Source organism: Xyrauchen texanus, chromosome 25 (genome assembly GCF_025860055.1).
Source record: "Xyrauchen texanus isolate HMW12.3.18 chromosome 25, RBS_HiC_50CHRs, whole genome shotgun sequence".
NCBI lineage: Eukaryota > Metazoa > Chordata > Actinopteri > Cypriniformes > Catostomidae > Xyrauchen > Xyrauchen texanus.
The window spans coordinates 11,789,944-11,805,131 of NC_068300.1; the positions used below are offsets into that span (position 1 = coordinate 11,789,944).

Below are 15,188 nucleotides of genomic sequence, written 5' to 3' on the forward strand. Positions count from 1 at the left end.
GGTGTGGGGGATGTTTTCTTGGCACACTTTAGGCCCCTTAGTGCCAATTGGGCATCGTTTAAATGCCACAGCCTACCTGAGCATTGTTTCTGACCATGTCCATCCCTTTATGGCCACCATGTACCCATCCTCTGATGGCTACTTCCAGCAGGATAATGCACCATGTCACAAAGCTCGGATCATTTCAAATTGGTTTCTTGAACATGACAATGAGTTCACTGTACTAAAATGGCCCCCACAGTCACCAGATCTCAACCCAATAGAGCGTCTTTGGGATGTGGTGGAACGGGAGCTTCGTGCCCTGGATGTGCATCCCACAAATCTCCATCAACTGCAAGATGCTATCCTATCAATATGGGCCAACATTTCTAAAGAATGCTTTCAGCACCTTGTTGAATCAATGCCACATAGAATTATGGCAGTTCTGAAGGCGAAAGGGGGTCAAACACAGTATTAGTATGGTGTTCCTAATAATCCTTTAGGTGAGTGTATATCCACAGTAAAACAAGTCCTTTATTGGCATATCCTGAAAGGCTGCACAGCAAGGAAGAAGCCACTGCTCCAAAACACCATAAAAAAGCCAGACAAAACTGTTGCAAGTGAACATATGGTCAAAGATCTTACTTTTGGATAAATGTCCCCTAGTCTGATAAAACAAAAATGTAACTGTTTGGCCATAATGACCATTGTTATGTTTGGAGGAAAAAGGGTGAGGCTTGCAAGCCGAAGAACACCATCCCAACCGTGAAGCATGGGGGTTGCAGTATCATGTTCTAGGGTGCTTTGCTGCAGGAGCGACTGGTTCACTTCACAAAATAGATGGCATCATGTGAAAGGAAAATATGTGGAAATATTGAAGCAACATCTCAAGACATCAGCCAGGAAGTCAAAGCTTGGTTGAAAATGGGTCTTCCAATTGGACAATGACCACAAGCATGTCTCCAAACTTGTTGCAAAATGGCTTAAGGACAACAAAGTCAAGGTATTGGAGTGGCCATCACAAAGCCCCGACCTCAATCCAATATAAAATCTGTGGACAGAATTGAAAAAGCGTGTGCGAGCAAGGAGGCCTAAAAACCTGACTGAGTTACACCAGTTCTGTCTGGAGGAATGGGCCAAAATTCCAGCAACTTATTGTGAGAAGCTTGTGGAAGGCTTTACTGTAAAGGCAATGCTACCAAATACTAACAAAGTGTATGTAAACTTCTGACCCACTGGGAACACGATGAAATAAATAAAAGCTGAAATAAATAATTCTCTCTAATGTTATTCTGACATTTCACATCCTTAAAATAAAGTAGTGATCCTAACTGACCTAAGACAGGGAATGTTTTCTAAGATTAAATGTCAGTAATTGTGAAAAACTGAGTTACACATTAGCCAAATACATTTTTATGTAAACTTCTGACTTCAACTGTACCATATTTTTGGGCTTTAAGTTTATAATGTACTTAAAGTTTACTTGGATGTTGAGCTATACCATTTAATCAAATTGTACTACAGGTGTCCAATATGGTAGAATGTGCAGTGTTTATCATTTTTACGGAATATTGCTTGACTGTGTGCAAGCCTAAAGTGAGCAGACTATTAAATCAGAAAACAGAGTGGTAAATAGAATTGATTACCAGAGAAGGTGCTGTTAAGAAGAATTCCTAGTCTTGGAATGTTCTTATTATATATTTATTTATTCATTCACCCAAATAAGTATTAGTTTATCTCTGTATGTTTTCTTGTTTTCCTGCTCTTGTAAAACAGTGTTACCGAAAAGTTCGAATGTCACACAGATACACAGACACAAACCATTACAAGAGCACATTCACTACATGTATTTCTTTTTTAAAAACCAATAGGCAAAATAGCCCATTCCCCCGAGAGACCCCATTAAGAAGGATGCCCCAAAGAAGGACGCTGGCTTCTTTTTTACCATTCGGAATGCATTAGGTAGAACTGCAGATAGGAGGGTCGTGTGGATGTCCCCCAACACCTTACGGAAAGCATAGCGCTTTTGCACATTCTCAAAAAAGGACTGGATGTTTGGCCGGCTCCCGTCCTCCCAGAATTTCTTTGAGAGTCCCAAAAACTTTAGCCTGTGCAATGTGGCTCCGAGACATATATCAGCTAGTGTAAAATTAGGTCCACAAAGCCATAATTCACACTTTTGACCTGTGTAGACAAAAAAGACAAGACCAGAAACAGAAGTTAGCTAATATTTTAGCATTTATTATTTTAAACAATTAAACCAAAACTAAGAAATGTGAATTCTTGGGTGTTTGGAAGTTTGGCGTGTTCATGTCAGAGGGGTTGATTTTTGTAACCGATTTCAAATATTTTCTTTTTTTATAGGAAGGTCACATTAAAAACTCACTTTGACACATTTGTCTATGCCTTCATTTATTTTGGATTATTTTAAAATGCCTTTTATGTATAAAATCGACTGTTTTAAATTTAGTGGACTTGTTAAGCAATTTGATGAAGAGTAATGGCATGCTTGAAAAGGAAATTGAAAATCAAGGTATAAATCACTCATGAGCAGAACATTTTTATTGGGCGTCATTTCCAATCAAAATGTCATTTTACCAAATTATGCAAAAAGTGTGAAAATATTAAACTGTATTTAGGATACATTAAATGCAAAAAAAAATTTAATATAATATTGTTGAATGTGAGAAAAATGTTAAGATGTGGTTAAAAGGGAAAATGACAAAAAATGACATAAATCTCATGTGATGCATGTACATACACTTTTGGACATTGTTAGCAGACTAATTAAATATAGTAAGGAATGAGAAATTTCTAGAAATTTGCAGTGCTAAAAGTGCCCAAAGTTGAAGAAACACCCTCTAATGACTGATTTGCAAGAATTACCTTGCAAGAATTTTGAATTCGTGATTGTATTTTACTTTATTTCAATAAAAAACATACCTTGATATTCCAGTTTTCTTTTTTCCAGCTCTGCCTCAACTTGGTCTAGTACCATGGCCAGCTCACCGAGGATTTTCATCAGGTAGTTCACATTGTCATGGTCCAGGATCTTTGCCTACAAAAAGGTAAGTATTCAAAAGTTGCTCACATTTCATTTTCAGATACAAACATGACAGAAAGAGACACTTCAACCAAGAATGACAATGCTGTCATCAGTACATCACCCTTACGTTGTTCCAAACCCATAAGACTTACTTTCTTCTGTGGAACACAAATGGAGATTATAGAAAGAATGTTATTCCATAGTCACTGTTCACTTTTATTGTTTGGACATTCTAACATCCCCATTTGTGTTTCACGAAAGTTACAAAGTCATATTGGTTTGAAACAACGTGAAGGTGAGTAAATGATGACAGAATGTTCTTGCAATAAAACTTCTCTTCAAACTATAAGCTTATTCTCCAAACATACTTTATAAGCAATATTAACAAATTTGACCTTGTCATGCCTTTAATCAATGCTGGCAGTACAATGTGCAATGCATTGCATCAGTATGTACCATTAGTGCAATAAAGCATTTACTGCTGTCTTACCATCAGCTTTTTTTGCTTGGAGAGGTATGGTTCTGTCAGATGGGGCTCCTCATGATCCAGTTTCATCAGTTCAGAAGCCGCATTGGCCAAATGTCCTGAGAGAAACATAGACCGAATTGACTACTTCAGTAAAAGAGCTTTCATCTGCTTTGCATATTCACATTGTAAAATAACCAGAAATCCGTGACGTTATCTGGCTATTGCCTTGTAAGTTCCTTCATGATAAATTGTGTATATTTAATATTGTGGGGTGTGGGCTGTGGACCGCACAGCATGAGCAGGCACTATTTTCTAGTTTTAATGCTCTTGACAACTAATTAAGGAGTTTAATAAGATTTTACACAACATCAAAGCAGTGACTTTGATAAACAGCACCTATAAGAGGGACTCCGTCCAAGTTATAAACCATAAAATAGATTTATTTGCAATTATGCCAGATTTCCATGACATCATTTATTCTACGACAATTCTGTGGCTGGATCAACTCATTGGCTTGATTTACACTGGACCGGCAGATCATTTTACATCAGTTGATCTGCATGTCTGTCTGTCTGCCTGTCTGTCTGCCTGCCTGCCTGTCTGTCTGTCTGTCTGTCAGTCTGAACTATCTACGTACTTCATCATTTTGAATCCCAGATCTCATATATTTGGACCCCACTGTATCTCTTTTTGAAATAAATGGTTATTCAGAGTCAGAGAGCACTGCATTGTAGCTTCACTTACTACGTATTTCTGCAGTGGCATACTTTGGGATCATGGAGTCTATCGTTAGTTCAGGATGGAGGATGCATCCATGTGTGTAAGCATCCATGGGCAACCCATCCAGCAATTCCTGGTACTGCTTTACCCTTGCATGCATGGGAGTGCCTTCATCAGGAATCAGCTGGGCTACTGTGTCTGAAATAAAATACAGTATTTTATATCTATTTGAATATACAGTGGCAAGAAAAATACGTTATTCCTTTTGAATTACCTGAATTTACACTGATGAGCCAAAACATTATGGCCACCTGCTGTTGGTCCTCCTTGTGCTGCCAAAACAGCACTGGCCTGCCAAGGCATGGACTCTACAAGACCCCTGAATGTCTCGTGTGGTATCTGGCACCAAGATATTAGCAGCAGATCCTTCAAGTCCTGTAAGTTGCGAGGTGGAGCCACCGTGGATCAGACTTGTTGGTCCAGCACATCCCACAGATTGTCAATCGTATTTGGAGGCCAGGGCAACACCTTGAACTATTCATCATGTTCCTCAAACCATTCCTGAACAATGTCTTCAATGTGGCAGGGCACATTATCCAGCTGAAAGAGGCCACTGCCATCAGGGAATACCATTGCTAAGAATGGGTGTACATGGTCTGCAACAATGTTTCGGTACGTGGCACATGTCAAATTGACGTCCACATGAATGGCTGGACCCAGGGTTTCCCAGCAGAACATTGCCCAGAGCATCACACTCCCTTCACCGGCTTGTCGTTTTCCCACAGTGCATCCGGGTGCCATTACTTCCTCAGGTAAACAGCACACATGTACAAGGCCGTACATGTAATGTAAAAGAAAACTGGACTCACTGGACCAGGCTACCTTCTTCCACCGCTCCAAGGTCCAGTTCTGATGCTCGTGTGCACTTTGTAGGTGCTTTTGACGTTGGACAGGGGTCATCATGGGCACTCTGAAGCCCCATACACAGCAGGGTGAAATGCAATATGTATTGTGACTCATTCCTCCCATAACCATCATTACAATTTTCTGTGACTTGTGCAACAGTAGACCTTCTGTTGGTTTTTGATTTGTCCCTCCTCGGACCACTGTCAGTACGTACTCACCATTGCTGACCAAGAGCACCACACAATCCTTGCCTGACCTAGTTGTCTGGCCATAACAATTTGTTGCTCAGGTCTTGACTCCTGCCCATTTGTCCTGCATTAATCGAACATTAATCGCTTCACCTGTAAGTGGTCATAATGTTTTGGCTCATCAGTGTACAATCTGTTTTAACTAATAACACACAAATTATTGTATTGTTCTTGTACATATTGAACACATAATTCAAACATTCACAGTTTAGGTTAGAAAAAATCAGGAGTTGGCAAACCTGGCATCCAATTAATGAAACGAGATTGAAGGTGTGGTCTAGAACTAATTTGACTTACAAAAATCACTCTTAAGTTTGAGTTTGCTATTCACAAGAAACCTCTGCTGACGTGGACCATGTCTTGCAAAAAAGAGATCTCAAAAGACCTACGATCAAGAATGGTTTGGAATGGATTGGAATGGAAAGGGTTACAAAGTTATCCTGAAGAGCTTGTATATTCGTCTAATCACAGTTTGACAAATTGCCTTTAAATGGAGACAATTTAGTACTGTGGATACTCTTCCTAGAAGTGTCAAAGGGCACAACGTAGAATGCTCAATGAGGTAAAAAAGGAACCCTAGAGTGACAGCTAAAGACTTGAAGGAATGAATGTAACTGGTTAACATCTCTGTTCACGAGTCTACTATAAGGAAAACATTAAACAGGCATGTGTCCATGGCAGGACACCATGAAGGAAGCTGCTGCTTTCCAACAAAAACTTACTGCTAATAAGCAAGGCTCTATAGCATCCTCTAATAACCAAATATCCATTCTTCCCTGCAGCATATTATGAAAAAGGTGTACATCAAATGAGTAGGATGTCCATTTATTCTATTCATGATAAAATAGAAAAGAAATACCCGGGTTGATTTTGTAGATTGATTGCACTGTGTATTCGGCGATAATATGTAGAACGTTTTGCTGCTGAACCGGGTCTGTTTTTATGGAAATTCAGATCACGGCCCCAGAGGCAGAAGCAGGAAGTGTTGTGGAATGTATATTAGCTCCAGTTTCTGGATGAAATGTCGCAAAAGCAAGTTTTTGCTTACAAAATTTAGCATCTAGCATCGTATTTTTTTATCAAAAAGTAATATTGGTTTGGAACTACATGCAGGTAAGTAAATGATGACTGATTTTTTTATATTTGAACTATTAATTGAAAAAGAAATACAATATGGTGAAATAAAGTGAAAATATAATCAAGACAAAGGAAATTTGTCAAAATTGACTAGATTCATTGCAAGAAGTAATTACAGTCAGAATTGTTAGTGTCGTGAAAAGTGACAAAGTGAGTGTAACGAGGAGAATGGCGTGGCCAGGCCATGAGGATGCACGCCCGGTGCTGAGTTGCCTAATCAGTGGGAGGGAGATAAGGGAAGAGTCGGGGATGAGAGAGAGAGAGAGAGAGAGAGAAAGAGCCACTCTGTGTGTGTGTGTGTGTGTTGCTGTGTTTTTAGTTTGTTGTTCTGTCTAATTAATGTCTTGTTGATTGTTAATTCGGTTCCCGCATCCTCCTTTCCTGAACTGTTAACACTGGTGCTGAAACCAGGAAAGGAGGAAGGGCACGCTGTCCAGGAGAATTTGCCGCTGCCATGCGCCAGGAGACCGAGGAGCCGCTGCCATGCGCCAGGAGACCGAGGAGCTGCTGCCATCCGCCAGGGGATGGAGTTGATGCCGTCCACCAGGAAGCAGAGGAGATGCTGCCATCCACCAGGGGATGGAGGACCCACTGCTGTCCACAGGGAGGTGGAGGAATTGCTGCCGTCTGCCAGGGGACAGAGGAGCGGCTGTCACCTGTGGCTGGTCGTGCCATGGGAGCCGAAGAAGAGCGTTTTCTTTTCTCTTTGTCTCTCCCACTCGCTCTTTCTCTCTCCCCCTTCCTCACCTCATCTCTCTCAGATTCTCAGGAGGCAGAGAGGACCATCGGGTGTCCGGATTGCGCCTCGGCCTGGGTCGGGCAGTGGAGAAGTGTGATGAGGAGGAGGGTGTGGGTTGCTTAATCAGCAGGAGGGAGAAAAGGGAAGAGCCGCATGCAAGCGAGAGAGAGAGACACACGCACGAGGCCGTTCTGCATGTGTGTGTTTTATGTTGCTGTGTTTTTAGTTTGATGTTCTGTCTAATTAAGTCTTGTTGATTGTTAATTCGGTTCAAGCATCCTCCTTTCCTGAACTGTTAACACTGAGATAAAGCTGTCATGCCTAGTAATAATATGCCTGACACTATAACTACTTGGGCAGAGAGACTGCAGGGCTGCATCTGAATGACCTCCAACATGCTGATTAATCAGTTCTTTGGCCAAAGGCTGACCTGCATTTCTCCAGGCTATCTGTGAAGGATCAATTCATCCTACAATGGCAGGATCCAAAATGTTTTTTCCATTATTCGAGCAAACTGGCACATACCTCCAAGGTACACACATAACTCTGAATGATTGCTAGAGTAACACTGCAGTACAGTCATAGTATCACAGTGTTAGAGTTAGTTGTCTCAAAAGTTTATTATGCTGGATTTTTGTCCCATCTATTACAAATCTAATCTACAAGTCTAATTACAAATTAAAATCTTGGACAGCTATTGCAAATCAGGTTGGCCAACAGAATAGCATCCAGCACAAGTGTGAGCAAGCATTTTCACAATTTGCACTTTAGGACATTAAAGATAAAGTTCATCCAAAAATGAAAATACTGTCATCATGTCTGTCTGGCTGTATCTATCTATCACTCACTCATTCACTCACTCGTATGGTTCGAGGTTACATAGTTGGAAACAAAGTTGTAAAAATTGGATATAACTTTACACAGAAAAGGTTAGTACGTGATTTATCGCACTAAAATTATATTGTTTACGTCTTGTGGAGTTACGTCCTGAAACAGTGAGTATTATAACGTAAATGGACTGGCCTCTTCACTTCCATTGTAAGTGCCTCACTGTAACCCAGCTTTTTTTAAAGTAAAAGAGGAACAAGTCGAAATAAATGCTTGTGGTAATCAGCATTAATCCTCAAATGCTGTCGATTGAGCTTACATTGTAATGAACCCGGAATATTCCTTTAAAGTAAATCTGTCAACCATCTTTGTACATAGTGTTTATGCTTTGTGTTTCTTTGTGCATTTAAATTTATCTGAAAGGATTATTTATTTTTAGTTTATTTAAAATATATGCATCATACATCTTACTACTTCATCTAAAACCTTTTAAAATATTTTGGTGTCAAGAGATGTCTCTGTTAGCTCTTTAAGACCATTGAGAAACACTGATCTCTTTTCACTTGAGTGAGCTTGGCTCAAAAAAGAGCTTGAAAAATCAGTGAAAACACTCCACCTCCCACACTCAAACTGTGAGGACATTCAAAATGACAGCAATTGTGAGAGAGATGATATAGTAGAGTGCAACAGTGCTGATTTAGTTCTTGTATTGCGTACACAAGTCTAGGGGTGAAACAAATGGAAGAAAGAGTAAGTTAGAGTTTTAATTGCTCTGCTGTTCGCTTTGAGCACAAACTGTGATCTGTCAGGCATTTTTACAAAGGGAATGGGTTGAGGTCATGTTGCTTATTTAGACAGCTAATTACCATACTGACAGTCAGAAACTTAACTCAAGGACTGCATGGAATCTTTGCTGGCAGAATTCTAATGTAATCTCACATTCCAATTATTCACACAATATTACTCATCCCTTGTGTGTTTGTTTGTGTTTACCCTAATAGTAACTGAATTCAAAATTAGTTTAAAATAAAAAGTAAAATTATTTAGGTAAAATGTTTATATTTTTGCCTAATTTCACAATGTCTTCAGCTACAGCATAGTAATCCCAGTTCCATTGAACACGTTACCATATTTAAATATATTACGGACAATCTTGCAGATTTTCCCCTCAATCAGCACAGAAAAACAACACGATCACACAGGATATTGACATGTTGCTTCCAAAAGTTAATGTACCCTGAAATCAACTCAATTCAGCTGAAATACTGACAAGCGGCATCCCTCATCAGACATTTTTTGCATCAATTTAAGTATGAATAAATTTCCCTCAAGCACTGCTGATAGTGCATTGCAATCGCTGAAAGACAGTTTCTGGTCCTGTGGGAACCAGGAAGTAATCTTGTTCACATAAACAATGGAGATTGCGATTCTTCCTATCTTGGTTGCATTTTCACCCTAAAATTACATTTTTACTCCACTGACAGTTAGGTTTAAAGGTCCCCTGACATGCTTCTTTTTGTAGGCTTTGATATAGGCCTTAGTGGTCCCTAGTACTGTATCTGAAATCTCTTTTACAAAATTCAGCCTTGGTACAGAATTATAGCCACTACAAGCCAACCCATAATGAGCTTTCCTTCAGACGTGCCGTTTCGGTGTCTGTAGTTTTAAATGCTAATGAGGAGGAGAAAGGCGGGGCAAGGTGTAGTGTGGGTGTGGTCTTGACCAGCTTGCGTTACAGTGTGTGTATTCACACATATACCTGATGCTATCTACCTTTACATTAGCGACAGTAACTCGGCTGTTAGCTGCATAGCTAATGTTACAGCCACATTCTACGTGTAACAAGCTAGGTAACCATAAATAGTAAAGCAACACAATTATATATAATTAGCTGACTTACTTGTCCGAGGTTTGTAGGTGAGCCAAAGAGAGTTGGTACTGATCCAGACTTCAGTTTCAGACGTTCAGCATGCCCAGCTCTGAACTGACCCATATTGTGAAAACAGTCGTCTGTGAAATGTTTGGCGCAGACATACAAAAATTTGGTGTGTTGTGTCGGTGCATTCCCAGAGTAAATGAAATTTATCCATTGATCCTTCTGGGGATTGGATGAAGGAAGTAAAAAAGGACTTCTGTGATCATTTGTGCATTCAATTATTGAGCAACTTTTGTGCTTCGATCGGTCACATGCCATGATATCTCTCGAGGATAAACTAACTTCCTAGCTCGAATTCTCTGGGCGGGCAAAGCAAAGAAGGGGGAGGTAACCTTTCCCCCGTATGAGATCTCATTTTCTCACAGGCAGAGAAAGATAGCCAAAACTCGGTTTACACCGACTGAAATTTCTAGACACGAGGGGACCAAATACAGGCTAGGGGAACTAATATTAATGTTAAAAAACCTCAGAAAGTGAAAATTTCATGTCAGGGGACCTTTAAGGCTGGGGTTAGGGTGAAGAGCACTGATGTGTACAGAACGGGGGCTGCAGGTGCCTTTAAGAGCATACTATTGACTGTTTAATGCATTAATAAAAACTCATGCAATAAATGCATTAACCTTAAACTTCACTAATGATTTTTCCCACTTCCTGTGGCTAATATTTGCATATACTCTTTAAATGTCCAGGAGGCACACACTTGACCTAACTGCACATCCTAGAAACTGATTGTGCGGAGTAGTGTATGCATATTTATTAAATAAGCATGAACGCAATGCATGTCGCAGGCATAATAAACGGAGACTGTACGGAGAATGGAGACTTCCCCCGCAAGTGATGAGCCAGGTGTGGGAGAGATACAGGCAAGCTGCCTTATCGCGTTGCAATCCCTGAAAACACTCACTCACTGTCATCTAAACCAGTGTCAAAAGCAAAAAAAATAAATATGTGTGTAATTAACTCTATCCCCCAAAAAGCTGAACATATTAACATGTACATATTTCAATAGTTAAAATTAGTGATGACTAACCAATTTCTTGCAAGCTCTTTGAGACTAAGTATTAAGTAAATATATTTGATTATACGTTTGTGGTAAGCAGGGTGTGGCTGTGTGATAAGAATGGGGATGGCTGGTGGAGAATTATCGCAATCAGTCGGGAGAGAGATAATGAGGAGGCAGAGCCGCAGTTAGAGAGCGAGAGAAGCACAAAGCTGTCTGTGTGTTTTTAACGTGATTAATCACAGAAAACTGTGCATTTGATTAATCGATTCACAGCCCTATAAATTACGCATTCCTTTTGACTATATTACATAAATTACAACTCAGAATACTAGCTGTTATCGCAACTCTGTGGACATTTCACCCGAAAACTGGAGCACACAAATGCCCATATGTTCAACAACACTTCCAGTTTCGGCCACTGGGGGCAGTGATTCGAATTTTGGTAAAAGCAATTCTATCAGCAAAACTTTCCACCTAATGTTAACGAATTCACAGTGCGTTCAGTCAGTGTAAAATTTTGCAAGATGTCTGCAGATCCCATCCAGACCTAATCATAAGTCGATGATAAGTTTATTGTCAGCCATACCTCTGACAAAGTTGGTCTCTATGTAATCAATGATTTGGTTGTAGTCGCTGACGATAGTGTCTCCGTGGATGAAAACCGGCACTTCCTCTCCTAGGTTGAGCCTCATGAACCATGGCTCCTTGTGCTCAGTGAGAGGCATACTGACATCGCGTTCCTCACACAGCAGCCCTTTCTCATTGATTACCAGACGTACCTGCCAGACAAAACACACATATGATGACATCACAGTTTCGCAATGCCTCACCATTCACTGACTGAGAAAATGCTTTCAGTGGACCCAAAATGCAGGGCTGATATTAATAGGTAAATTAGAGGGAATGTTCTGAGAGATTTCAAACCTAAGTGATATAAGACAACAAGTGAATCTGAACATCCCATGTAAAGCTTGAAACTTAAGCCAACAGTTCTGTGGGGCAATAGTTTGGATGGAATGATAACAGATATTTTAAGAAAGGTCTCAGATCCACCAACCCCAAAGGTCAAAGAGGAAACGTATATCCTCTTAAAAGGATAGTGAATGTTCTTTCTTCCGTGGAACACAAAATGGAGAATGTTAGGGACTAAAAGTTTCAGTGACCATTCACTTTTACAGCATCTTTTTGCATTCAGTTAAATTCAATTGTGATTGAGACCTCATTCAACATCTATTTTTGTGTTCCACAGAACAAGAAAAAAAGTCATATGGTTTGGAATAACAAAAGAGCAGTAATGGCATCAATTGGATGAGCTATACCTTTACACAACCTAAACATCCTCTCTACACACCAAACCACAAAGTATACTTTGGACTATTTATTTTTCTTGTTTAAGATGTAATGTTAGGATGTTTATTGTGATCATGAAGTTTGAAGACCCGTAATTTTAATGAAATATAAAGCTCATGGTCCGAACTGGCAGGCAGTTAAACATTTAGATTAAATAAAAAAGGTATGGCTTATCGTATGTACTGTAGGTTTGATAACTTTAGTTTTTATTTTTGTTCGATATTTGGCACTAAACTGTAATAAACAATGTGAAGAAAATAAGAAAGTCACTTTATAAGGCCTAAAAGGCTTGCAAGGTTTTAAAAGCCTGTTTGTTTATAGTTCATAAATTCATTATCAAGCAGCAAAAGTGACCCTCTAAAGTCTACTGCAGTAACTATAGTAATTTTACAATGGATATAGTAACGATAAATACATTGCAGTACTGTATGTGAAAAAGACCTGTCTAATGCTTGCGGTACCCACAGATTTTTTTTAACCTGAGCTCCAAAACTATGGCAGTAAAGAGGTAGTTCACCCAAAAAATGAAAATCACCCTTATGACATTCCAGATGTGTATGACTTTCTTTCTTCTGCTGAACACAAACAAAGATTTTTAGAAGAATATCTCAGCTCTGTAGGTCCATACCATGCAAGTGAATGGGTACCAAAAATGTTAAGCTCCAAAAACACACAAAAGCAGCCTAAAAGTAATCCATACCACTCCAGTGGTTAATCCGTATCTTCAGAAGAGAAATGATAGGTAAAGTTGAGAAACAGATCAATATTTAAGTACTTTTTTACTATAAATTCTCCTCTCTACCCAGTAGGTGGCGATATGCACAAAGAATGTGAATCACCAAAAACAAAATAAGAAAAATGTGAAATTGAATGTGGAGGTGTATTGTAAAAAAGGTCTTAAATATTGATCTGTTTCTCACCAACACCTGTCATATCGCTTCATACGATACAGATTTAACCACTTGAGTCGGATTACTTTTATGCTGCCTTTATGCGATTTTTTTTTTTGGACCTTTCTGGACCAGTTCTGGCCACCATTTATTTGCAACGTGACGACCTTCAGAGCTGAAATATTCTTCTTTTGTTTTCAGCAGAAGAAAGTCATACACATCTGATAGCATGAAGGTGAGTAATGGTGAATTAATTTACATTTTTGGATGTACTATCTCTTTAAGATGAAGAACGTAATGTGTTTATCTGTTTACAGACAATTATATAAAGTGAAAATGACTAAAAGTCAATTTACTTTAAAGTCTGACTAGATATACAACAGGAACACAGCTGATCCTGTTTAATGCATGATTGAAAAGATACAAAACTGCATCAAATCACAAATCCAGATTAAACGATCAAGATAAGGCAACTCTGACTGAAAAGTGGCAAAAGCATCAATCTTGAGGAATGGCTAATGAATGTCAAGCTGCATTCAAGTTGAACTGTGAGGCCACTGGAGGTGATGTAAAGCCAATGGATATGTCTAATGAAGCATTTTACATCAGTTGTGCAATGTCTATGTTTGAGCCGGAATATGAGGCTCAGACAGAATGTTATCTGAACTTTAAATAAACAAAAATTCCTCATCAAATATTTAAAAGGTCAGCAACACCAATGGTTGTTCTGAAGTCAACTAAATGTTCTCCGATTGATATTTCAATAAAATGATTTGCCAAAAAACTACTGTGCATAAAGGAGCAGCAGTAACACTTTACAATAAGGTTCCAATCATATGAGTTAATGCATAAGGACTAATACATGCTGTAAAAGTATTGCTCATTGTTAGTTGATGTTAACTATTGGAACCTTATTGTAAAGTGTTACCAAAAAAGCATGCAATGGTGCAGAGCCATATTTAACTTAGGTGGATTTTGGCTGGCTATTGATTTTTTTTATTTTTTCCCCTCGGCTTTCCATACGAGTCTGTAACTACTGTGCTCAGCATACTTAAACGAATGTTCTGGTCAATATAATAATGTCGTGAGGTGTCAGATTTGGCCTGTGATAAACCGTGACATTCATTCAAAGCAAGCAACTACCTACAGCAGACACGATGACCACCATAGAGAGTAGTTTCTCTTGCACAATAAGCATACGCATCACACCTGGCTCAAATTTGCACGAACCGATTGACAGGTTTAACATTTAATTATTATTCATTATTCATCTTAATGAATAATTTAGAGTGCCATACTCCAAAGCAAAGCAACTCTATAACGAAGGCTAATCTGCTGTTTATTAGCATTTTTGCCAAATGAATAACATTGCTATTTACTATGCATTTAACAGATACGGTTTACTTTGAGCTAGTGAAGTAAGACATATTCCACCTTCTTCTGAGGTTTCGTAATGTCTGTATAAAGCACGCAATAGAATACACAGGTCGGCCAATGAAATGCATAACCATCCATAGAAAGCGCCCAATTATTAGTTTGACATTTAAACTCTCATGTCCCACTGCATAGGGTAGTACACATTCATAGAGAGCTCCACCATTTTCAAGCTGTGTTATTTTTTTTACCTTTTGAGAGCTGAAGGACTGAGTCCAGTGGTACAGAACGAGCCTGTCTTTGGAATATGGCTTGTGGTCTATCGTGGGTTCGTGGCTTTCCTCTCCGTCTGTGATTTTGCCATCTTCGTCCATGGCTGATATGGGCCACCAGCTACAGTTGGTGGGATTAATATTATTGGAAGACGCCATGACAGAGGATTTTGTGCGTGTGAAAGGGTATCAGGGAGAGAGGGAGAGGCAGCACGCGGGGGGGATTTCAGCACCACGAACGGGGCATCATCCTCCCGCGCGAACTGCTCCTTTAGGGCCGTTCACACCGAA

At 39.4% G+C, this 15,188-nt stretch overlaps 1 protein-coding gene across 1 annotated transcript; it reads right to left on the reverse strand.

Annotated features, from left to right (window-relative positions):
* Positions 1-1,807: 1,807 nt before the first annotated feature.
* On the reverse strand, positions 1,808-15,076 carry LOC127619295 (ganglioside-induced differentiation-associated protein 1-like 1). Its single transcript, XM_052092159.1, has 6 exons — positions 14,877-15,076; positions 11,598-11,790; positions 4,239-4,412; positions 3,516-3,610; positions 2,923-3,037; positions 1,808-2,163 (listed from the first exon to the last, which is right to left on the reverse strand). Exons 1-6 carry the CDS (start codon positions 15,054-15,056, stop codon positions 1,820-1,822), a joined length of 1,101 nt encoding a protein of 366 aa, XP_051948119.1. The 5' UTR covers positions 15,057-15,076; the 3' UTR covers positions 1,808-1,819.
* Between the last annotated feature and the right edge of the window lie 112 nt (positions 15,077-15,188).